This window comes from Bombina bombina, chromosome 1 (genome assembly GCF_027579735.1).
Source record: "Bombina bombina isolate aBomBom1 chromosome 1, aBomBom1.pri, whole genome shotgun sequence".
In the NCBI taxonomy this organism is placed as follows: domain Eukaryota; kingdom Metazoa; phylum Chordata; class Amphibia; order Anura; family Bombinatoridae; genus Bombina; species Bombina bombina.
In genome coordinates, this window is record NC_069499.1 from 1,031,397,397 (window position 1) to 1,031,424,874 (window position 27,478).

General features: G+C 37.9%; 1 protein-coding gene across 1 annotated transcript in view; it reads right to left on the reverse strand.

Moving 5' to 3' along the window:
• Positions 1 to 266: 266 nt before the first annotated feature.
• Positions 267 to 27,478, reverse strand: part of ZNFX1 (zinc finger NFX1-type containing 1) — an 86,484-nt gene continuing 59,272 nt past the window's right edge. Inside the window, exons 13-14 of the mRNA XM_053719369.1 lie at positions 16,183 to 16,278; positions 267 to 3,323 (exon numbers count right to left, since the gene is read on the reverse strand). Coding sequence (XP_053575344.1) covers positions 885 to 3,323; positions 16,183 to 16,278 — 2,535 coding nt within the window. The 3' untranslated portion in view covers positions 267 to 884. The remainder of the gene's footprint in view (positions 3,324 to 16,182; positions 16,279 to 27,478) is intronic.

A 27,478-nucleotide genomic window follows, 5' to 3' on the forward strand; every position in this document is an offset into this window, starting at 1 on the left:
AATACATGTATTTCATATTACAGTTTTTACATTTGGTTTGTAATTTTCTTGAAAATGTATATTCAAGCAACATCCTGATTAAGTTAATGGTAAAAGGAAAACAATGGTAAATTTCATAAGCATAAAAAAACATCTTGCTAAAAAGCTTGTCACACAATATAAAACATTTTAAGCCTGTCCAATAGGTTATCAGAATAAGTCAGGAAAAATATACTACATGATAGAATTTTATAAATAAAAAAATAAATCGAACAAGTCTGTAATCCTCAGTTTGATCATTTGCTATTATATACATTTTATTGATGTGCATTTTTAAAATCAGTTAAATAGCTTTGGTAATATAAGTTCCTTTCATTATCTTCTTTCTTTTGTTTTACATTTTATTCATCTTTTAGTTTCCATTGATATATTCTGTCTTTTTTTTTTTTTTTTCATTTTAATCTTGAATTCTTTTATTTTTTTCCAGTTACTTATTGTAAATTTTCTCAGAAAAGAATATATTTTAATTTGTCTATCATTCACGCAAACACACCTCAAACATTACAAGTACACATTTTTGTAGGAAGAAACTGATTTAAAGGTTTGTAATTTTATGTTATTCTAACACGAGTCCGTATTTGTAAGCATTGCTAAACAAAGCACAAATATATCTGTGCATGCTTTGATTTCCATATGCACAATATATTTTTCCATACTGAGATACAATGGAGATCCTGCATGCTGCAATGTATTATTTTTAAACTGTAGACAATTGATTTGTATTGTTTAAATCATATTTTAAATCCATGTCACAATATTAAGTAGTTTCATAGCACTTTAGATTTGCATTTTCTGTCATTTTAGTATGCTTTACATATTATCTTACTGAACTAAGGTATATGAAATCACAGGAAGTTTTCAAAATTGAATAGGTTGTTTGCAGTTTCAGACCAGGCTGCGTGATGAGCTCCATCCATTTCCCTGGCTAAACGATTGGTTGAATGAAGTGTATGCTGTGTACCCCCAATGGTCTCCTGGCAATCTGGACATTTTGATGTCTCCATTGCCCCGCCACACTCTGTTATCACATAGATATGATTGTTTGGGCACTTGAACCAATGTCCTGTTTGAAGGCCCATGGCTTTAACAATCATGACACGCTCAGAATCAGATATGCCAAGCCCAGACTGTTGGAGGCTCTTCTTCAGCTCTTTCAATTTCTCCTTCACGAAAACTTCATCTTTTTCAGTGAACCTGTTGCTTCTCTCTAAAACCTCTCTCAAAAGGTCTATTTCATTCTGTATAGTTGAATTGGTACTCGATGATGCTGCTTTGCAGCTAACAAGTAGTTCTAGAAGGTAGCTGAAGCGCATCACTTCATTCTGCAGGTCCGAGAGCTCTTGTTCTGTAAAAAAGGAACGAGTTTTTTCTACCCAACCCTTAATCTGAAGTAGACGATTCTTCAAACCAGTTTTTTCTTTCTCATCCACATTTTTTATGCTTCTAAAAAGACTAGCTAACTTTTTATAGAACAACATCATATTCTCTAGGGTATTAAGTTTCCTAAGAGACGTGTTTGAGCTTTGCAGTGTATCCCTTAGCTCCATATATTCCATGGAGAAAGTCCTCCTAAACTCAACCATCTGATCCAGTGTATCCTTGAGTCTGCTTTTGGTAAGAGCTATTTCATCTGCCGGCCCTTGTATTCTCTCTTTAACTCTTTCAATTTCCTCCAAAGTTCTGTTAACAATTGTGCCATATCTCAGGTTTCTACGGATAGGGGTCTGGCATACTGGACACACTTTCAGTTTAATACTAGTTTCCTCATTGGAATTATCACTCATTTTCATGTACTTGTCCATTCCAGAGACTTCAAAGATGTGCCCACAGTCCTCCAGCTGCACAAAATAAGCATTTACCTCATCCTCTGATCCAAAGAATAGCTCTGTTACCTCTTCATGGTGGCAAATACGGCATTTATTGGGGCATGGTTCTCCACATAAACCAATGCAGGGATGTCCACACTTGAGTTGTTTGGGACATGGGTTATTGCAAGGGGGGCGGTTACATGGCTCAGAACAGAGCTTACTGCAGGTGTAGTGCTGACAGCTCCAGCCACAGGGCTCTATACAGGGTGCACAGCTATGTCCACACTCCTTTTTGCATTGGCTATGAATACAGCGGTTTTCACAGGCTTTTTTGCAAGGAGGGCATTCATTGGTGCAAGGTTCCCCACATTCATGTGAGCAGATCAAAAAGCGTTTGCAAGACTTTTTACAGCTGCCATGAAATCGTCCTTCAAAGCAGGTATCACAGGTGCCATGGCATTTGTGTCCACAACTTAGCATACTAGTACAGAGCTCTGTGCATTTAATGGGCATACCAAATTCCATATCGCGTTTCTTCCAACATTTGATCAGTTGGGTGTGTCCACATTTTAGTGTCACTGAGATCTTTTGAGGACAACGCTCTTCACATTTATCTCCACACAACTTCTCACATTTGTGACCACACCCTAAGAACTTGTTACATGGTTCCTGACAGCAGTATGTCATTACAGAGATGCTACATGGAACCATCTGCATGTGGCTACACAATGGCATGCACTTTTCAACTTTCACCATGCACAGGCCACAAGGTTCATAGCAACTTCTGGTGCAACGGTGTCCATCCTCACATAGTACTTTTTGACAAGGCTTGGTGCATTTATACTGCTTATGCTCTGGATCATAGGGATGACACACACGGGAACATACATGTCCACAACTAAGTCTGAATTCACACTTCTGACTGCAGCCCCCTTCAGGCACCTTTTTGAAGTCACTGCCTTTGCACACTAAGGTGTGTACCTCAGGGTGGTTCTGGCAGGAGAGCATTAATTGTTTACCAATCTGGCCATTCTGCCTAAGGGTGAGAATTATCTTACTCCACAAAGGCACTTTTCCCAACATATTCATGTTCCCAATACAGTACAGCCCTTTTTTGGCTCTGGAGAGCGCCACACAGATTCGGTTGGATATCTGGAGGAAACCAACTTTCCCCTCTCTGTTGCTGCGTACTAGTGAGAGCAGGATGATATCATTTTCTTCACCTTGGTATTTGTCCACAACATGTACCTTCACCCCTGAAAACGTTTTAGCTGGCATGAGCTTGCGGAGACAAAATAGCTGCCCAGTGTAAGTGGTAAGGATGGTGATCTGTGATGGTTTATAATCCTGGCAAAGGAAGTACTTGCAAAATTCCACAATAAACTCTGCCTCATGGGTGTTTTGGTGGCTCTTCCCATCTGATATCTCTTGCTCAGGAAAGTCATGCTCCACAAAGAAAACATTGGTTGACACTCCCTGTAGGAAAAAGGCCAGAAACATATATTTTAGAACATTTCAGATATCTCTGCTTTAATTTTCTATTAAAAAATATCTACACCTTTCTGTTTTTTTACGTTACCTTTTTATTATGTGTTGTGCTTATTTTAATTTGTTAATTTTGTCTCAAAAACAACAAAATTTACTCTTAACTGGTAAAGTAATTTCTTTAATAATGGTGAGAGTCCAAAACGCCCAACATACCTGAGCTTTTAGTCCCTCCCACTTTCTCATGATCCCTCAGTCATACATATGGCCAAGAGAAAGGAGAATTTTAGAAAAGTAGGAAAGATAAAGCATGGTTAGTGACGTGCAATCTGGGACTGCCGTCAACTGTACTGAAAAAAACAAGGGCAAGTCTTGTAGACTGTCACCATCATAAAATAAATTAATTTATTAAGTAAGCATAAATGTTGTTTTCTTTCATAAGATGTTGAGAGACTATGAGTTATCACATGTGGTATCCTATACCCAAGCTGTGAAGTCCACAACACCGCCATGAAATAGAGCAAGTGTGTCTCGATAATGTTTTGAGATCATGCCAAAATGTAAACAGTGCTATGGCGCACAATCTGCCCATCATAACAACATACAATATGCATTCAAATGGTTTAGCTGTGGTGCAGATTGAAACAAATTACAATTGGTTCTTAACAAAGTCTTGAATGCACCATTCCGTTTAAAAAAATGGTTTTGAAGACACAAGTACTGTTAGTAATAAACATAACAGTGTGAGTGTGACTTGGGGGCTTATTTATCAAGGGCTGAATGGCCCCTGATGCCCCTGTTTCCGTGCGAGCATTTAGGCTCGCCGGAAACAGCAGTTAAGAAGCAGCGGTCTTAAGACCGCTGCTCCTTAACTCGTCCGCCGTCTTTGAGGCAGCGACATCAATCCGCCCGATCGCATACGATCGGGTTGATTGACACCCCCTGCTAGAGGATCGCGAATCTGAAGGGGGTGGCATTGCACAAGCAGTTCACCATAACTTCTTGTGCAATGTAAAATGTTCAGTGATGTCTGTTGGACATGATCCGCTGAGCGGATCATGTCGGACAGACACTTGATAAACTGGCCCCTTAGAATCAAATATTAAAATTAAAAACACCTCATTTGTAGATGTTGGGGTCCTGAAGTGACTTTTCCTGTAGATCCCCTTACCAGTACAGGATATCATGTACTCAACACATTTACATATGTATATGTACCTATACCTATGTACCTATGAACACCTGTTTTTTTCCATTCTTTAAAAATGATATATGTTTGGGAGATGCCTTAAAGGGATACTAAACCCAAATGTTTTCTTTCCTGATTCAGATAGAGCATGCAATTTTAAGAAACTTTCTAATTTACTCCTATTATCAAATTGTCTTCATTCTTTTGCTATCTTTATTTAAAAAAGCAAGAATGTAAGATTAGGAGCAGGGCCATTTTTGGTTCAGCACATGAGTTGCGCTTGCTGATTGTTGGCTAAAAATTAGCCGGCTCCTCAGTTTAGATTCCTGCTTTTTAAATTAAGATAGAAAGAGAACAAAGAGAAATTGATAAGAAGAGTAAATTAGATAGTTGCTTAAAATTGCATGCTCCACACGAATCATGAAAGAAAAAATTTGGGTTTAGTGTCCCTTTAAAGAATTTATTAGTTCTTTTAACAGGCTGTTTGTGTGAAGCAGGAGGATCATCCACCTCTTTAGACCGCTGCTTCATAACTTGAGTTTTTGGCGAGCATTAAGGCTCGTCAGAAACACGGGGCATCAAGCTCCTTACGGAGCTTGATAAATATCCCCCCTGGTATCTAAATAAACTATTAACCCCTAAACTGCCATCCACCAACATCGCGAAATTATCCCTTAAACTGCCACCCCCACAACGCAAAGTATTAAACTAATAACTAAACCCCCTAACCTAACTTAACCCCCTAACCTAACTTAACCCCCTAACCTAACTTAACCCCAATTAAAATACAATTAATTAAAAATATACTAACTACCTTAAAAAATAAAAACTTACCTGTAAAATAAAATAAAAACCTAAGCTTAAACTAAAAAAAACCTAACATTACTTTAAAAAAAAAAACACATTACAAAAAATAAAAAAAACTTACAATGTTCTTCACATAGAAGAAAATGTTCTTTTCATTTTAAAATATACTGTATATTTCTATATACAATATATTATTTTTTAACCCTTTGAGTGCTAAGCACTTTCGCACCTGGGTGCTAAGCTGTTTTAAGGGTTTTTTTATTTTTTATTTTTTTTAATTTTCAGATCCCCAAGACCTGAAAGGTTAGGCGATTACCTAACGGTGGGTCTTGGGGTCTTGGGGGTCTGTAGCTGCATAGATGCCTGAGATACAGGCTTCTAAGCAGCATGCCCCCTGTCCCTATACTTAACATTGTCAATTTTAAATAAAGTTGCGCAGTGACATCATCAAGTCATTGAGCGTGACGTCACTGCGCATAATGTGAAGCCCCGGCGATGCATGTCACTATGCAGGCCCGATTGCCGGGGTAGGAGTGGGTGGGAGCCCCCAGATCTCCCTCAAGGTGGGAGAGTGCTGGCGACGGCTCTGAGCCGTCGTTAGCACCTGAGTGGGACACTCTGTGACGGCTCAGAGCTGTCGTTAGCACTGAAAGGGTTAAATATATATCTATACCTATATATCTATATGAATATATATGTATATATATATATATATATATATATATATATATATATAGAGAGAGAGAGAGAGAGAGAGAGAGAGAGAGAGAAATACAGTATCCCACAAAAGTGAGTACACCCCTCACATTTTTGTAAATATTTTATTATATCTTTTCATGTGACAACACTGAAGAAATGACACTTTGCTACAATGTAAAGTAGTGAGTGTACAGCCTGTATAACAGTGTAAATTTGTCCCCTCAAAATAACTCAACACACAGTCATTAATGTCTTAATTGTTGGCAACAAAGGTGAGTACACCCCTAAGTGGAAATGTCCAAATTGGGCCCAATTAGCCATTTTACCTCCCCGGTGTCATGTGACTCATTAGTGTTACAAGGTCTCAGGTGTGAATGGGGAGCAGGTGTGTTAAATTTGGTGTTATCGTTCTCACACTTTCTCATACTGGTCACTGGAAGTTCAACATGGCACCTCATGGCAAAGAAAAAAAGAATTGTTGCTCTACGTAAAGATACCTAAAGATATGTAACCTACATAAGATCTTATTACATGCGTGGACCCTTTAAAGGGATAGGAAAGTTAAAATTAAACTTGCATGATTCAGATAGAGCATGCCATTTTAAGACACTTTTAAAATCACTTCTATTTTCAAATGTGTTTCATTCTCTTAGTATCCCTTGTTAAAAAATGAATATGCACATATCATACACTAGTGGGAGCTGCTGCTAATTGGTGCCTGCACACATTTGTTTCTTGTGATTGGCTAAATAGATATTTTCAGCTTCCTGTCAGTAGTGCAATGTTGTCCCTTCAGCAATGGATAACAAGAGAATGAAGAAAATGTAATATTAGAATTAAATTGGAAAGTTGTTTAAAATTGTATGTTCTATCGGAATTCTAAAAGAAAATTTTGGGGTTTACTATCCCTTTATGGTATAGCCACGTCATTAGAGAGGCTAATTTAAGGACGTATATTAACAGGTGGTTTAGCTACCAGCTGTTGTCTTTGAATATGGCTGGAGGCTGCCTGCTTGATTTTAACCTGACTTGCATCGTTGTTCCTGTTTTATTGGATTATAATAAATAATTTAATTTTAGCTGCTGAGCCATTCGCATTTAGTTTGAAATATATTGACTACCTGACGCTAGCGCTAATAACAACTAACGCTAATATCCAGGATGGCGATTACTATCTGAAGAGGGCTGAGGTTGAAGATCCCTTGACCATTGTATAAGCTAAACCTGAGGAAAATGTGAGGCCCATGTTTCTGTCAATGTTTGAAGTACCGGATAATATTAAAGTGATGGCTGTGAGTGTCTGGAGTAGGCGCCCTCTGGACATGCAGCGGTCCCCATCCAGAAACCTGTCACATAGGAACAGAGAAGTTCCCTCTGAGATCCATTGATCAATATTGGATATTGCTGAGCCCGTACACTGATCTAGAAGAAGTTGTCAGAAGCAGGAGGGAAGCTATCTGACAAGCTCCAGCAATCTCTCATACAGAGCTTTAAACCACACTGAGGAGTAGGGCAGGCACTGGAGGCTATGAGACCCAACAAAGCCACATTTATTACAGAACTGGGTGATCAATCTTGTTATGGAAAATGATTGTGGTTTAGAAGAGGCATTGGCTGACTTATCCTAGGTACTGTCTTGAGACTGAATGAAGAGATAATCTTTTTAGTTTTGTTTCCACTTTTTTTAAAGAAATGTTATTAATGAAAGAGAAAATGCATTACAATATGTAAATAAAACAACATAATAGGAGGGATTTCGACTTGCAAGTCTCCCTGTATAGTTAAAGGGACAGTATACACTAGTTTTTTCTTTGCATAAATGTTTTGTAGATGATCTATTTATATAGCCCATAAAGTTTTTTTATTTTTAAAAATGTATAGTTTTGCTTATTTTTAAATAACATTGCTCTAATTTTCAGACTTCTAACTAAGCCCCAAAGTTTTATGAGAATACCGTCAGCTACCTTCTCCAGCTTGATCCTCTTTGTGTAAAGGGTCTTTTCATATGCAGGGTCTTATTTCCCACTTGCAGTGAGCTTTTCAGCTACCTTTTCAAAAGAGCTAAACTGAGAGCTTCTAAGTAAGTTTTTAAACAGTTTTATACTGGATTTTTAAATCAGTATCTGTGCATCTTATTCTTTATAGTAGTGTCTATTACATGCAGTTATATGAAAATGAGTGTATACTGACCTTTTAAAGTAATACAATGAAGTATAAATTGTGAGGACAATGTGTATCATTACATCATAACAAGGTGCTGAGATAACACTCAACAGCAAAGGTTTCAAAATGTCCGTGAAAAGAACTATAAATAACTGTAATTGGAATAAGTGAACAAGTTTACTGGCTATCACAATGACAATATAAGTTAGGCTGTTGAAGAGAACTAGGGAAGAATAAGAAAAGAGAAGAGTAGGAAGAGAGAGAGGGAAAAAGTCAGATTCAATTCCCTGCTCTCTCCATACTGTAAATGTAGCTCATAATGTTGAGTACTTTAACCCAATTTGGGGAAGTGCTATTCTTCTGTGATCTAGCGATGGCCAGTTTGACTGCTGTTAGCAAATATACACAAAAATAGCCTTGGTGTTTAGGAAGGGGTTGTATGCCTAGGCATAGTAGTGCTGCCTCAGGGGTTTTAGGTAGCTTAAAGTGAAATTTAGATAAAATGGAGAAATTTCGATCCCATAGAATCCTCAGTTTATGGCAGGCCAATCAGATATTGAGGGAATCCCTTACTGCTCTGCATTTCCGTCAGCATAAAGGTGAAATTGCATTATTCATTTAAAAAGTCTAAGGGGAGTATAATACCAATGTGCTAATATTTTATAGCATGTTTCATACAGGGTAATGCAATGCAGGGCTTTCTTCGTTATGATAATGGGTTTCTGCCATTTCTTAAATGGTATGATTGATTTTAAGATACGTTCCCATTCGAGCAAGGGGGCAGCTCTATTAGGCAGAGTGATTTCTTCCATAATGTTATAATGAAAAGATATAAAGGTTTGTAAAGTCTTACTCGGATGCACCACCTACTCTCTCAAATTGTCTTGGGCCTAATAAATTTGGGGTCAAAGCCCCAACTACATAGGAAGCATTGGAGGCGAGTATTATTTAAAGATTAAAATCTTAGTTGGGGGACTCTATAGAGAGTTGGGATAGGGGTATGTATTGGTTTCCGGCAGCTAGATCAGAAACTATAGAAGCTCCTATGCGGGACCATAATTTGGGGTGAGATTCGGGGAGGCAACCTTTTAATGAATGGATAGGAGAAGGATGTGGTGCTGCATCTTGGAAGTGTTGAATTCTATCCCACATATTCAAGCATTCTAGCATTATTGAATAAGATATTCCTAAGCTTCTGCGGCAATGAGGGGGGAATCAAAATTAGGTCTACTAGATATAAATGGTAAGGAAAGGAAGCTTGCTCAATGTCTCTCCACTTAATAGTCTGTTGCATAACTCCCCACTGTGATATATGTGTAAACATAGCTGCCTCGTAATATCTAGTAACAGAGGGGAGGCCACTCCTCCATATGAGACTGGGTATTGTAGGGTCCTGTGTGCCCCTCTTGAAACTTGTCCCTGCCAGATGTAATCAGTCATTCCACATTGATATTGAAGAAGTAGGTGTCTAGGTAAATGAATAGAGAGGCATCTGAAGAGATAAGAAGTTTAGGGAGAAAGCTCATTAAGATGGCACCTTTCTTTATAACCCTCCAGTATTTGACTCAGGACTTTAAATACTCAGCAAATCACCTTTATGGACTTGACAGGAGAGACTTTAAAATGGCAGTGGATCTTACTCAGGTTTGATACTTTGCTGAGAGTGTTCTTTCATATATTGATTTACTTAGCTTGCTAGTGACTTGTATAGCCCTGCAGAGCCTTTTGATTTGCCTTTAGATAAACAATTTAGAGTTAAATAATGTTTTTCACTGAATTAAGTGAGAGTATCCCCTTTCCTACAGATTCCCCAATATGTTTAAAGTGGGGTTTATAGTTTCACTGGTAATACAACTCTGACTTTTTGCTCTATAGTCCCACAGTTTATTTTACAATACTTTATTACTGAAGCCTCTTTTATGGTTGTTGGCCCATATTGGTGCCTATTTTCAGTTATAGTGAAATTTATATGGGGTGATTAAAGCTAGGTTGCTTTAATGCATTCTGTGTAATGAATCTTCTATATACTAGGATACCTTCTGTCGCTCTAAATATCCCTTAAATGTAAGGGGTCCAAAAGTGGCCTCCTGAACTTTAAGAAGATTTACAGTTTGTCTGGCATGTATTCTAATTGTTGGATATTGAGACTATTCTTCAAGCTCTTCAAATGATACTGCTAATTAAGAGATTTCTGTACTTTTATGTTGACTGCTTCAGAGTGTATTAAGCATTTAACCTGCATTGTACCTATTTTACTGTAGCATTTTATTTGCATGCCTGAATAAAACCTCAATTTAAAAAAATAAACTAATAAGGGAAATGGAGGATTAGAATTGTGTAAAGAGGTTAGCTAAATTGCTTACTCTAGAAAAAAAGGCGCTTAAGAATTCACATTTTAATGCAAAGGAATGTTTTTTTTCAAAGCAAGAAAAACACCTTGCCTTTGGAGGTAGTGACTGTCAATACAGTAGATACATTTAAAAATGGCTTAGATACATTTCTGGCTAAAAACAGAATTCAAGGATATGACTGCTTGTCTTAAAGTGAAGGTAAAATGTCATGAATCAGTGCCCGGTTTTTAAAAATACTATTAAAAACAGGGGCACTTTCATTCATGAAAGTTTACAAAGCAGCCGTTTTGTTTAAATATTTAACTTTCTTTTCTTCACAGCCGGACCAGCGATCTTCCACCCCGCTTCTCATTCTGTACTGTACAGCATGACGAAACTGGCTTTCTTCAATCATGGCGTGGCCTCAGAAAATGTTTTCTCTGGGGGGGAAGCCATGATTGGAGGAAGTTGGATTCATCATTGCTGATGTAAGTACACAGGAGCTGCGGGCGGGGGATCGCTGGTCTGGCTGTGAAGAGGATAAAGGTAAGTATTTAAACAAAATGGCTGCTTTGTAAACTTTCATGAATTGTATTTTAAAAAACCGGGCACTAATTCAAGTTTACCTACACTTTAAATGGGTCAGCTTTATAATTGTTTAATAAGTTCAATTGTCAGCTTTTTTAGTAGAATCCGGGTAATCTCTGAATGGGTTGAATTCTGTCTTCTTTCAACCTTATCTACTATGTTACTATGTTACTATGAATGTGCTCCTTAAATGTAGTAGTAAATTCAGTGTTAATTTCTAGGGTATAGGTTTGGGGCAATTCAGACCCCTGAAAAGTCTGGGAATAAGACAACACTGGAGTACCCTGACTAGAATTAGCTATGGCTCCTGCACAAGAAGTGCATAGCTGAGCAGGGGGACACAACAAATTATCCTTACAAAGTAAATAGGGGTTGGAAGGGGATAAATAGTAAGAAGATCTCCCCTCTAAAGGGTCAGTGGATGGTCCAGAGACCTGAGCTGCACCTATTTTATCTATATAAGAATATAAGGTTTACAGTAAGGAAACCCGATGGCATATCAGAAAATAGCAAGCACAAATTAACAGTAAATGGGCACATAATTAACCGCAATGGGTAATGATAAGTCAGCACTATAGATAAGGCACAATGTATAACTGAGTGTCAGGACTCAGACTGAGACGAGAAGTGCAAAAATAATCACACCTTTATTAATAGCAAAAAATAATAAAAAGTCCACAAGTCAAATAACAAGCCAGGAGTCAAAACCAGAGCTGGTAGTCAGACGAGCCAAGTCAGGAGCCAAAGCGAATAGTCAGACGAGCCGGAATCAGGAACAAGGAAAACAGCAGAGTCAGGAACAAGCCAGGGATCAGGCACCAGGAAGGAGACAACGCAAAGGCAAAGCATACTGAACAGAGGCCCTTTAAATAATAAGTGATGACATCACAATTCTGAGACTGCATCCTGTCTCACATGGATGATGCACACCAGTCTGGCCATAAAAGGAAGTGCAGGAAATGAGCAGCATCCCCCACAATGCACCATAGTCAGGAAGAGAGGTGAGTAAAATGGCTGCCAGCAGCACATGGCAAACAAACAGGAAAAAAACTCTGACAATACCCTCCCCTCAACGACCCCTCCTCCGCGGGAGGACAAAAGGCTTATTGGGGAAACGGGCATGTAAGGCATGGAGGAGGGCGGGAGCATGAACATCAGAGGAGGGAACCCAAGAACGCTCCTCTGGACCGTAGCCCCTCCAGTGAACCAAATACTGTACACGGCCCCTGGACATACGAGAGTCAATAATGCTTCTGACCTCATACTCCTCATGGTTGTCAACAAAGATAGGACGGGGACGAGCCAACACAGTGGTAAACCGATTACAAACCAATGGTTTCAAGAGGGAGACATGAAAAACAATGGAGATGCGCATAGCAGGAGGAAGGTCAAGAGCGTAGGCCACAGGATTAACCCGTCGGAGTATTCGAAAAGGACCAAAATAACGGGGAGCCAATTTATTGGAAGGCACACGAAGGTTTAAGTTGCGGGAGGACAGCCAAACTATCTTACCAACCTTGTAGGAAGGTGCGGGCAAACGCCTATGATCAGCCTGGAACTTTTGGCGCTGCATAGAACGATGAAGGCAATCCTGAATCTGCACCCATGTGGAACGGAGTTGCCGGAGATGCTCCTCCAAAGCCGGAATACCCTGAGACATGAATGAATCGGGCAACAGGGATGGTTGAAACCCATAATTCGCCATGAACGGGGATAACTTGGAGGAATCATTAATAGCACTATTACGAGCAAACTCTGCCCAAGGTAACAGTTCAGACCAATTATTGTGGTGATCTGAGACATAGCAACTGAGGAACTGTTCCAGAGCTTGATTAGACCGTTCCGCAGCCCCATTGGATAGAGGGTGATATGCTGAGGAGAAGGAAAGCTGGATCCCCATTTGAGCACAAAAGGAACGCCAAAATCTGGAGACAAACTGGCTACAGCGGTCTGACACTATCTCCTTGGGTAACCCATGTAAACGGAAGACCTCCCGGGCAAAAATTGAAGCAAGCTCCTGAGCGGTAGGCTGCTTCATTAATGGAATGCAATGTGACATTTTAGAAAAATGGTTAACCACCATAAGGATAACAGTATTGCCATTAGAAACAGGGAGCTCAACAATGAAGTCCATGGAAAGATGTGTCCAAGGACGCTCACCATTAGCAATAGGTTGAAGAAGACCCACAGGAAGACGTTGAGGAGTCTTATTCTGTGCACAAACTGAGCAGGAGGCAACATATGCAGCAACATCAGAACGAAGACCTGGCCACCAGAATTGTCGAGTGACAGACCAAATCATTTGGTTCTTGCCTGGGTGACCTGCGGCTTTAGGAAAGTGGTAAGTGTGCAAAAGTTTAGTTCGAAGATTCTCAGGAACAAAACACTTACCACTAGGTTTCTCAGGAGGTGCATTGGTTTGTGCAGCCAGGATCTCCTCCCCCCAAGGGAGAAGTCAAATTAGTACGTATGGTATCCAAAATATGGTCAGGAGGTATAACAGGAGTAGGTACAGACTCCTCCTTGGACAAAGGCGAAAATTGTTGAGAGAGGGCATCAGCCCTAACATCATTCTTCCTACCAGGCAAGAGCTGTGTCAGAGAGTAACAAGATGAGAAATCCCACCTTAGCTCTGTCAGAGGGAAACGCCTGAGGTAACATCTCAAAGTAAATGCCCACCTGGTTCAAAAACCCTCTGCACTGAATTGGATCACCTCCATATCGCTGAGGTAGAGGTGCAGAACTGGACATGCTCCTGGTAGGCATAGGTGCAGCAGCGGAAACAGGAGCAGCCATAACTTGTGGGACACTTTGGTCCAAATGTGCAGTGTGAGTCAGCAGGGTTTGCAGGGCTAGTGCAAATTGATCCAAGCGGTGATCCTGTACATCCATCCTGGAAATGATGGCAGGTAAAGGTGGATAATTAGCACCATCAGGATTCATGGCCTTTGCGTAATGTCAGGGTGCCAGGAATCAGACTGAGACGAGAAGTGCAAAAATAATCACACCTTTATTAATAGCAAAAAATAATAAAAAGTCCACAAGTCAAATAACAAGCCAGGAGTCAAAACCAGAGCTGGTAGTCAGACGAGCTGAGTCAGGAGCCAAAGCGAATAGTCAGACGAGCCGGAACAAGCCAGGGATCAGGCACCAGGAAGGACGTCAGGCAGCCAGGTAATATACAGGAACTCTCACAAACAGGTCTGAGACAACGCAAAGGCAAAGCATACTGAACAGAGGCCCTTTAAATAATAAGTGATGACATCACAATTCTGAGACTGCATCCTGTCTCACATGGATGATGCACACCAGTCTGGCCATAAAAGGAAGTGCAGGAAATGAGCAGCATCCCCCACAATGCACCATAGTCAGGAAGAGATTTGAGTAAAATGGCTGCCAGCAGCACATGGCAAACAAACAGGGAAAAAACCCTGACACTGAGTCCCTGAATAGGGTATACAATAAGGTAAATTGTATAGAAAACATTGCAGCCCCTTTTATAAATGTTTAACACAGTAAGCAAATTAACCCTAGGGCATGAATGGTTAAATTAAGCTCTGGTATAATAACATAATCTCCCCACCTCTACTGGCTCAGAAGTAACACCTCAGCAAGTGAAAATAACTACCTCACTTCAGTGAAAAAGGAGAAGTCGAAAACTGCGCTAAAAGTCCACCATAATGTTAACCCCCAACGCTAACACTGATCCCCAGTGTGATAAATGTAGTAACACATGTTTAATAGGGGAAGGAGTAAAGACTGCATCAATAACTGGAGAGTGCAAAACCCGGTAGAGCAAATTTTAAAAAGACAGTACCTCAAAAAGCAAACTTGCCTAAATTAAGCCCAAACTATAACGTTATGTGGTGTATACTTGTCCCCCAGGCTATATGAATCATGTGTCCATGCTCATGAGAACAACCAGTGGGCTGTGAGGTACATTTGTATTTACTAGTCAGCACTTGTGTCTACTGAGCTCACCTGAGCTCCAGAAGAATAATTTCCAATAGTCAAGTCCATCCAAGACAGTGCAAGCACAGTACCAAGGATCTGTTAAAGCACAGCCAATCTAATCTAGGAGACTGGCGGATAAATCCACATTTCACCTAGACGGTCTGTGACATCTTCGCACTAAAAGAAGATTTTCCCTGCCTGGTTGAAAACTACTGTCTACCCCTCTGTCCTCTTTGTAGGCTTTCTGAAGAGTAAATATGTGGGCCTATTTATTAATGTGCAAGCGGATATGATCCGATATTGCGGATCATGTCCGCTGCACATAGATAAATCCCGAAAGCATAAGCTCTCTGCATTTATCATTGCACCAGCAGTCCTGGTGAACTGCTGGTGCAATACCGCCCCCTGCAGATTTGCGGCAAATCAGTCGCTAGCAGGGGGTGTCAATCAACCTGATTGTATTTGATCGGGTTAATTTCTGTCGGCCGCCTCAGAGCAGGCGAACAGGTTATGGAGCAGCGGTCTTTAGATCGCTGCTTCATAACTTCTGTTTCTGGCGAGCCTGAAGGCTCGCCGGAAACACGAGGCATCAAGCTCCATACGGAGCTTGATAAATATGCCCTATGGTCTTAAGTAGGTTAGAGAATCCCTTACTGTATCTTGTAGATCAGCACTTCTGAATTCACCTCACTCCATCAAGAAGGCAAAAATGTGTGTGATTCTGGAAGAGTGGAAGGGATTAAAGCTCTGGTATGTAGGCATATTTTTGCCTCCTCCTAGCAGACTAGAGTGTAATCCCACATGTGATGATCTCGTGGACTCTCACCATCTTATGAAACAAATATCAGATTTCAAAATTGCACATGCTGTGCAGCAGCACAAGCATTCCTTTCTTTAGGTTCATAATGGGGCTTTAGCTTATCCATACTTTGCCTTCAGTGAACAGTGTCACTTTGTTTTTGGAATTAATTGATTGGTCTAAATATAACTGCAATATGTCACTGTGGAAAGACAGATCTGTGGCTTATCTGTTCTGCAAGATGAATGTAAGATTGTAGGCAATATTTTTTTTTTATTATTTCATAGGAAAATGTAATGTTTTTAACCCAAAATAACTTACCTTGATGTTTTCATAGTTTAGCACTGATTCATGGTTTTCAAGGTTCTGGTAGATATGAGGGGTCAGGAGTTGCGCTATTTCTGGTCGCATGCGGTGCTGCAAATAGAGAAAATGTCCAGATTCAGAATTATATGACACAGAGATGAGAATGGTGTCTTCTCACAAAGTCTTAACATTACAGCATTGTGATATGTAATTAGATGTAATAGATTATACTACTAAAATATTATTGAAATGTCCAACACGGTTGAAAAGATTACATTGGGTGAGCATGGGGTGCAGCATACTATGGGGGGTAGTTATCAAGCCGTCTACTTTTCTGGCTTCGCCGGCCCAATACGTCCGCCTAAGCTCGCCTACCTTCGCCGCCGCGGACCTTGAATACGTTCGCCTAAGTTATCAAATAAAGCTGTCAAAAAGCCGCGGGGCGATGAGCAGCGGACTGTGACAGTTATCACTCATCCGATCTCGCTGCCCTTCGGCTTTTTCCCAGCTTTATTGCTAGCCTGTCACTAAGTGATAAAAACAGAGATAGATGTGGCGCTAAAGGCAGCACGGTATATACTAAAGATACGGCAAGAGAAATACCTAATATTGATAATAACTGTTATACATAAATATGATAAAAATGATGAAAAAACAAACAGCGGACTCAAAAGTTATTAATAAACAGCGGACTCAAAAGTTATTAGTAAAATCTCAGAATCTTTATATTTGAAATTAATACTTTATATTTGAAATTAATACTTTGTTAAAATCAATCGATAGCAAAAGTTAAAGGTACATAGGAATACACATAAAAAATGATATACAATAACACTAAATGAACCACCGGTGGTTTAATTTAATAATAAAAAACTGGTAATATCTAAAAAAGAGGAGCTGATTTCCCTTAAGCGTAAATCAATGTGGGTAAGGCTGAAATGTCCACTTAGCAAATGATTGTCAAATATAGAAATCCAACAATAAAAAAGGATTTGATTTAGAAGGTCAAATGAGCAAAGAGACCCGTTAGTTTCTGTAGTAATTCAATGTATCCAGACAGTCAACAGGAATCCCCAATCCAAGCTGACAAGTTATGAAAGTTTAAATGATAATACCTTTTGCGCTGCAGGACAAATACCTCTGGGCAGGCTCTCTTTTAGATTCAGAGACTCACCAGACACTTCGGTCGATTCCTGTATGTAGTGACCGGGTAGCTAAGTCCCTTCTCGCAGCTTTTTTCTGTTAGCCTGTCTGCCGTGGTGCTTCGTCGGCAAACGTTTGGCGTGTGACGTCAGGTCGAGCGTCACGTGGCTGAAATCCTCCAATCAGTGTGGGGATTCCCCGCTGTCGGTATTGCTGCGGGAAATTTGAAATCCGGACAATCTCAGAGCGCTCTGATGGATAGTGGTAGTAGTTCAAAGTTGCATCTACGCGTTTCAGCCGTGTACCGGCCTTTATCAAGATGATCAGTCCATAGTGAACTATCCTTTTATAGTGATTTCAATTTCCTGTTTATTTCTTTTGGGTCATATCTTATTGGCTAGCCACCATTTGACCTTTAAAATATTGGAGAGAATTTTGAGTCGCAAATTATCTGTCCTTACCAGTTAACCCAATACTTGGTGCATTAAATGCCTAAAATTATAAAGTAATCATATAAATGCTTAAACTTAACATTTCTATAGTTATATTAAAGTTCAACAGCCCATAATTTAATTTGTAATTCTTAAATATAATTTAAGAAAGTGCAAATAAGTTTCTAAAACATAAATATTATTATTAATAAAAAAATATATATATACTATAATAAACCATAAAGGCAACAAATGATTCTTAGACACACTTCACCCTAATATAAAGCAATCTTAACTGACAAATCTCATGCAATATATTAATAAATAACCTATCTCATAAAAAATATATATATGTACAAGATAAATATAAATATAGAAAGAATCCCTTTAATAAAAATCAAAGTTTTAATGTAAGTCTCCATAAATAACCAACATAGGAAAAAAAAAAAAAAAATTTGTATTCTAAAATTAATGTGAAAACATATATAAAAGATAAAAATTAATTTATATTCCATTAAAGTTTGATCTAGCTGATAATCTTATGTTAATTTGAGAATTTTGTTTTTAAAAGAATCATATATTTAAAATATTCTACACATCTACTGAATATTTTAAACCAAATAGATTGGAATGATAAATATCTGATGGTCACTTGTGACGTAACTAGCTTATACACAAATATTGAACATAATTTGGGCTTGTTGGCAGTAAAACATTTTCTAAAAAAGGATATAAACCTAAAAACAGATCAGTGTCATTTTATTTTGAAATGTATTGAATTTATTTTAACCAATAACTATTTTATCTTTGATGGGAAATACTATCTACAACAAAAGGGTACTGCAATGGGCACCAAGTTCGCACCCAGCTATGCCAACATTTTTATGGGTTACCTAGAAGAGTCTTTTATTTATAAAGGAGCATGGGGTGCGAACTTGGTAGCCTACAAAAGATTTATAGATGATATTTTCATAATTTGGAATGGTGATTGTGAATTACTCAACCTATTCTTAGAAGATTTTAACCAAAATAGTCTGGGTTTGAAATTTACAAGTGAAATAAGTAGTAAATCCTTACATTTTCTGGATCTAGAGATAAATATTATTGACCAAAAAATCCATACAAAGACGTTTTTCAAAAAAGTAGACGCTAACAATTATGTACACATGGAAAGCTGTCACTTAACTAAATGGATAGAAAATATTCCTACTAGCCAGTTTACTAGGATCAAAAAAAACTGCAGTAACATAGAAGATTTTGAAACTCAATCTTTAGTCTTAAAAGATAAGTTCCTGGATAAAGGATATGAAGTAAACAATGTCAATAAAGCAATTGAGACAGCAAGGTTGAGGGATAGGGAAGAACTCCTTAGAGGTAAAGAGAGAAGCCTCCAGAAAAATGACCAAGTGCCGAAATTGAACATACCTTTTATTACAAAGTATAATGCCCAACATAGCCATATAAAATCAATTTTAAATAAGCACTGGCACCTTATAAGGAAAGATCACATACTAGGAGACCATGTGAAGAAATACCCAGATATAATCTACACCAAAGCAAAAAATTTGAAAAATGAGTTAGCTCCTAGTATGTACAAAAGAAACAGAAACACAATAGATGTGGACTTAATGGGGTCTCAAATAAAAGGTTTCTTTCCATGCTATAGCTGTGTAGCTTGTAAACACAGCACAAAACTAAAGGAAATCGGTTCAACCACCAGAAACTACAGACACACCATAAAGGATATAATCAGATGTAGTGATAAGGGTGTTATCTACCTCCTCCAGTGTTCTTGTAAAAAGCAGTATCTAGGTCAGACCCAAAGGAAATTAAGGGATAGGATAAGAGATCATATAAATAATATTAAAAATGGTTTTGAGGGGCATTTTGTTTCTAAACACTTCAAAGAGTATCACAGTAGCAATATTAGCGAGCTTAGTTGGTGGGGTATAAAAAAGGTTAAACATGATGGTAGGGGAGGTGACTTTGAAAGATTAATTTTATACAAGGAAGCTGAACTGATTTTTAATTTTGGCACATTGGTACCGGATGGTTTGAATGCAGAACTAGACTTGAACCCTTTTATACATTAATATAAGCTATTAGCTTATGCTAGTTTTACGGGCACCTATTAAAATTTCCCCCCCCCTACTTTTAAATATATGATATTTTAAATATATGATTCTTTTAAAAACAAAATTCTCAAATTAACATAAGATTATCAGCTAGATCAAACTTTAATGGAATATAAATTAATTTTTATCTTTTATATATGTTTTCACATTAATTTTAGAATACAAAAAATTTTTTTTTTTCCTATGTTGGTTATTTATGGAGACTTACATTAAAACTTTGATTTTTATTAAAGGGATTCTTTCTATATTTATATTTATCTTGTACATATATATATTTTTTATGAGATAGGTTATTTATTAATATATTGCATGAGATTTGTCAGTTAAGATTGCTTTATATTAGGGTGAAGTGTGTCTAAGAATCATTTGTTGCCTTTATGGTTTATTATAGTATATATATATTTTTTTATTAATAATAATATTTATGTTTTAGAAACTTATTTGCACTTTCTTAAATTATATTTAAGAATTACAAATTAAATTATGGGCTGTTGAACTTTAATATAACTATAGAAATGTTAAGTTTAAGCATTTATATGATTACTTTATAATTTTAGGCATTTAATGCACCAAGTATTGGGTTAACTGGTAAGGACAGATAATTTGCGACTCAAAATTCTCTCCAATATTTTAAAGGTCAAATGGTGGCTAGCCAATAAGATATGACCCAAAAGAAATAAACAGGAAATTGAAATCACTATAAAAGGATAGTTCACTATGGACTGATCATCTTGATAAAGGCCGGTACACGGCTGAAACGCGTAGATGCAACTTTGAACTACTACCACTATCCATCAGAGCGCTCTGAGATTGTCCGGATTTCAAATTTCCCGCAGCAATACCGACAGCGGGGAATCCCCACACTGATTGGAGGATTTCAGCCACGTGACGCTCGACCTGACGTCACACGCCAAACGTTTGCCGACGAAGCACCACGGCAGACAGGCTAACAGAAAAAAGCTGCGAGAAGGGACTTAGCTACCCGGTCACTACATACAGGAATCGACCGAAGTGTCTGGTGAGTCTCTGAATCTAAAAGAGAGCCTGCCCAGAGGTATTTGTCCTGCAGCGCAAAAGGTATTATCATTTAAACTTTCATAACTTGTCAGCTTGGATTGGGGATTCCTGTTGACTGTCTGGATACATTGAATTACTACAGAAACTAACGGGTCTCTTTGCTCATTTGACCTTCTAAATCAAATCCTTTTTTATTGTTGGATTTCTATATTTGACAATCATTTGCTAAGTGGACATTTCAGCCTTACCCACATTGATTTACGCTTAAGGGAAATCAGCTCCTCTTTTTTAGATATTACCAGTTTTTTATTATTAAATTAAACCACCGGTGGTTCATTTAGTGTTATTGTATATCATTTTTTATGTGTATTCCTATGTACCTTTAACTTTTGCTATCGATTGATTTTAACAAAGTATTAATTTCAAATATAAAGTATTAATTTCAAATATAAAGATTCTGAGATTTTACTAATAACTTTTGAGTCCGCTGTTTATTAATAACTTTTGAGTCCGCTGTTTGTTTTTTCATCATTTTTATCATATTTATGTATAACAGTTATTATCAATATTAGGTATTTCTCTTGCCGTATCTTTAGTATATACCGTGCTGCCTTTAGCGCCACATCTATCTCTGTTTTTATCATTTGGGTTCTCATTTAGATTGCCTCCAGAGTGCAATCTTATTTTGATGTGTGCAGGTATTTTTAGTGCTTAGAAGTTTTAATTTATTTTAATATTGTAGCCTGTCACTAAGCACTCACACTAAACTACACTGTTCTACCCCCTATACCGGCGCCCCCGGAGCCCCCCGCAACTAAATAAAGTTACTAACCCCTAAACCGCCGCTCCTAGACCCCGCCGCAAGTCTTATAAATGTATTAACCCCTAAACCGCCGCTCCTAGACCCCGCCGCAAGTCTTATAAATGTATTAACCCCTAAACCGCCGCTCCCGGACACCGCTGCCACCTACAGTATACCTAGTAACCCCTATCCTGCCCCCCCTATACCGTCGCCCTCTATTATAAAATTATTAACCCCTATCCTGCTGATCCCGCACCTCTCCGCAACTAAATAAATAGTTTAACCCCTAAACCGCCGCTCCATGAACCCGCCGCAACCTATAATAAATTTATTAACCCCTATCCTGCCTCCCACTACGCCGCCGCCACTGTAATAAAATTATTAACCCCTAAACCTAAGTCTAACCCTAACCCTAACGCCCCCTAACTTAAATATTAATTAAATACATCTAAATAAATTAACTCTTATTAACTAAATGAATCCTATTTAAAACTAAATACTTACTTATAAAATAAACCCTAATATAGCTACAATATAACTAATAATTATATTCTAGCTATCTTAGGATTTATATTTATTTTACAGGTACCTTTCAATTTATTTTAACCAGGTACAATAGCTATTAAATAGTTATTAACTATTTAATAGCTTACCTAGCTAAAATAAAGAGAAATGTACCTGTGAAATAAATCCTAACCTAAGTTACAATTACACCTAACACTACACTATACTTTAATAAATTATTCCTATTTAAAAATAAATACTTACCTGTAAAATAAACCCTAAGATAGCTACAATGTAATTAATAATTATATTATAGCTATCTTAGGATTTATATTTATTTTACAGGTAACTTTGTATTTATTTTAGCTAGTTAGAATAGTTATTAAATAGTTATTAACTATTTAATAACTACCTAGCTAAAAGAAATACAAAATTACCTGTAAAATAAATCCTAACTTAAGTTACAATTAAACCTAATACTACACTATCATTACATTAACTAAATAAATTAACTACAAATAACTACAATGAAATACAATTACATAAACTAACTAAAGTACAAAAAATAAAAAAAGCTAAGTTACAAAAAATAAAAAAAGCTAAGTTACAAAAAATAAAAAAATAAGTTACAAACATGTTAAAAATATTACAACAATTTTAAGCTACTTACACCTAATCTAAACCCCCTAATAAAATAACAAACCCCCCCAAAATAAAAAAAATCCCTACCCTATTCTAAATTACATAAATTTCAAAGCTCTTTTACCTTACCAGCCCTTAAAAGGGCCATTTGTGGGGGCATGCCCCAAAAAGTTCAGCTCTTTTGCCTGTAAAAGAAAAATACAACCCCCCCCCCAACATTAAAACCCACCACCCACATACCCCTAATCTAACCCAAACCCCCCTTACAAAAACCTAACACTAATCCCCTGAAGATCATCCTACCTTGAGTCGTCTTCACTCAGCCGAGCCACCGATGGAACTGAAGAGGACATCCGGCGCCCCCGGAGCCCCCCGCAACTAAATAAAGTTACTAACCCCTAAACCGCCGCTCCTAGACCCCGCCGCAAGTCTTATAAATGTATTAACCCCTAAACCGCCGCTCCTAGACCCCGCCGCAAGTCTTATAAATGTATTAACCCCTAAACCACCGCTCCCGGACACCGCTGCCACCTACAGTATACCTAGTAACCCCTATCCTGCCCCCCCTATACCGTCGCCCTCTATTATAAAATTATTAACCCCTATCCTGCTGATCCCGCACCTCTCCGCAACTAAATAAATAGTTTAACCCCTAAACCGCCGCTCCATGAACCCGCCGCAACCTATAATAAATTTATTAACCCCTATCCTGCCTCCCACTACGCCGCCGCCACTGTAATAAAATTATTAACCCCTAAACCTAAGTCTAACCCTAACCCTAACGCCCCCTAACTTAAATATTAATTAAATACATCTAAATAAATTAACTCTTATTAACTAAATGAATCCTATTTAAAACTAAATACTTACTTATAAAATAAACCCTAATATAGCTACAATATAACTAATAATTATATTCTAGCTATCTTAGGATTTATATTTATTTTACAGGTACCTTTCAATTTATTTTAACCAGGTACAATAGCTATTAAATAGTTATTAACTATTTAATAGCTTACCTAGCTAAAATAAAGAGAAATGTACCTGTGAAATAAATCCTAACCTAAGTTACAATTACACCTAACACTACACTATACTTTAATAAATTATTCCTATTTAAAAATAAATACTTACCTGTAAAATAAACCCTAAGATAGCTACAATGTAATTAATAATTATATTATAGCTATCTTAGGATTTATATTTATTTTACAGGTAACTTTGTATTTATTTTAGCTAGTTAGAATAGTTATTAAATAGTTATTAACTATTTAATAACTACCTAGCTAAAAGAAATACAAAATTACCTGTAAAATAAATCCTAACTTAAGTTACAATTAAACCTAATACTACACTATCATTACATTAACTAAATAAATTAACTACAAATAACTACAATGAAATACAATTACATAAACTAACTAAAGTACAAAATATAAAAAAAGCTAAGTTACAAAAAATAAAAAAAGCTAAGTTACAAAAAATAAAAAAATAAGTTACAAACATGTTAAAAATATTACAACAATTTTAAGCTACTTACACCTAATCTAAGCCCCCTAATAAAATAACAAACCCCCCCAAAATAAAAAAAATCCCTACCCTATTCTAAATTACATAAATTTCAAAGCTCTTTTACCTTACCAGCCCTTAAAAGGGCCATTTGTGGGGGCATGCCCCAAAAAGTTCAGCTCTTTTGCCTGTAAAAGAAAAATACAACCCCCCCCCCAACATTAAAACCCACCACCCACATACCCCTAATCTAACCCAAACCCCCCTTACAAAAACCTAACACTAATCCCCTGAAGATCATCCTACCTTGAGTCGTCTTCACTCAGCCGAGCCACCGATGGAACTGAAGAGGACATCCGGAGCGGAAGAAGTTAATCCTCCAAGCGGCGCTGAAGAAATCTTCCATCCGATGAAGTCATCATCCAGGCGGCGCTGAAGAAGTCTTCGATCCGGCCGATGTCATCTTCAAAGAGGCGCTGAAGAGGTCTTCTATCCAGGCGAAGTCATCTTCCAAGCCGGGTCTTGAATCTTCCTTCCGCCGACGCGGAACCACCTTCTTCACCGACGGACTACGACGAATGACGGCTCCTTTAAGGGACGTCATCCAAGATGGCGTCCCCTCAATTCCGATTGGCTGATAGGATTCTATCAGCCAATCGGAATTAAGGTAGGAAAATCTGATTGGCTGATGGAATCAGCCAATCAGATTAAAGTTCAATCCGATTGGCTGATCCAATCAGCCAATCAGATTGAGCTCGCATTCTATTGGCTGATCGGAACAGCCAATAGAATGCGAGCTCAATCTGATTGGCTGATTCCATCAGCCAATCAGATTTTTCCTACCTTAATTCCGATTGGCTGATAGAATCCTATCAGCCAATCGGAATTGAGGGGACGCCATCTTGGATTAGGTGTAAGTAGCTTAAAATTGTTGTAATATTTTTAACATGTTTGTAACTTATTTTTTTATTTTTTGTAACTTAGCTTTTTTTATTTTTTGTACTTTAGTTAGTTTATGTAATTGTATTTCATTGTAGTTATTTGTAGGTAGTTTATTTAGTTAATTTAATGATAGTGTAGTATTAGGTTTAATTGTAACTTAAGTTAGGATTTATTTTACAGGTAATTTTGTATTTCTTTTAGCTAGGTAGTTATTAAATAGTTAATAACAATTTAATAACTATTCTAACTAGCTAAAATAAATACAAAGATACCTGTAAACTAAATATAAATCCTAAGATAGCTATAATAAGTATTAATTACATTGTAGCTATCTTAGGGTTTATTTTACAGGTAAGTATTTATTTTTAAATAGGAATAATTTATTAAAGTATAGTGTAGTGTTAGGTGTAATTGTAACTTAGGTTAGGATTTATTTCACAGGTACATTTCTCTTTATTTTAGCTAGGTAAGCTATTAAATAGTTAATAACTATTTAATAGTTAATGTACATGGTTAAAATAAATTGAAAGGTACCTGTAAAATAAATATAAATCCTAAGATAGCTATAATATAATTATTATTTATATTGTAGCTATATTAGGGTTTATTTTAAAGGTAAGTATTTAGTTTTAAATAGGATTCATTTAGTTAATAAGAGTTAATTTATTTAGATTTATTTAATTAATATTTAAGTTAGGGGGCGTTAGGGTTAGGGTTAGACTTAGGTTTAGGGGTTAATAATTTTATTACAGTGGCGGCGGCGTAGTGGGGGGCAGGATAGGGGTTAATAAATTTATTATAGGTGGCGACGGTGTAGGGGGGGCAGATTAGGGGTTAATACATTTAATATAGGTTGCGGCGGGTTCAGGGAGCGGCGGTTTAGGGGTTAATACATTTATTATAGTTGCGGTGGGCTCCGGGAGCGGCGGTTTAGGGGTTAATATGTATAGAGTAGCTTGCGGTGGGCTCCGGGAGCGACGGTTTAGGGGGTAATAACTTTATTTAGTTGCGGCGGTGTAGGGGGGGTCAGATTAGCGGTGTTTAGACTCGGGGTACATGTTAGGGTGTTAGGTGTAGACAGCTCCCATAGGAATCAATGGGATGTCTGTCAGCAGCGAACTTGTACTTTCGCTATGGTCAGACTCCCATTGATTCCTATGGGATCCGCCGCCTCCAGGGGTGGCGGATTGAAAACCAGGTACGCTGGGCCGGAAAAGTGCCGAGCGTACCTGCTAGTTTTTTGATAGCTAGCAAAAGTAGTGAGAATGTGCCGCACTTGTGTGCGGAACATCTGGAGTGACGTAAGAATCGATCTGTGTCGGACTGAGTCCGGCGGATCGAAGCTTACGTCACAAAATTCTACTTTTGCCGGTCTCGAGCCTTTGATAACTAAGGCGAATCAGCCTCGCCACAAATACGCTGCGGAATTCCAGCGTATTTGAGGTTGACGGCTTGATAACTACCCCCCTATGAGTACACCTGACATGTAACCATGCATTATTAGTTTACTGATAAGTATGTGTGAAACATATCCACAAACCATCATCTTAAGTACTCTTATCTTTACACTTACAACAAACAGGGCACTCCCAGCCTAGAATACAAAAAAGGCAAATATAGTAACCTGACAAGCAAAGGGCTAAACATCAATTCTGTTGCAGAACCAGTAAACCCCAGCAAACTCAAAAGTGATTATAAAAAAACCTTGGGTAAAGAAATGTAACCAAACTCCAACAAGTTGCAAGATATTGTGATTCCCCTACTTTCAATGGAAAGCATTTCAATCCTGTTGCAATTAAAATCCCTTTTTTCTTTATATCTGCCTTAACATATTCTATAGTCAGCCACAAGGCAGGCTAAACCTCAATGCATAAAGATGAGACATGGCTCCAGTAATTTCTGTAGATTAGATGGATTTTCTTCCCTTAGCCCCCTACAATAATAAATCCTAACCAAGACACCCCAACCATGATAATAGTCAACCACACTGGCATCCCACAGCAAATATCCACCTACTTTTCAAAACCACATATGACAATTAACCATAACTGCAATGACCCCACAATTAACCCTATTACACACCTCCTACAATAATTATTCCACACCTCCTACCACTAACAACCCCAGCCCCCTAGATCACCCCCACTATCACCAAAGAGAACCATCCAAAATGACCTCCCAATCAC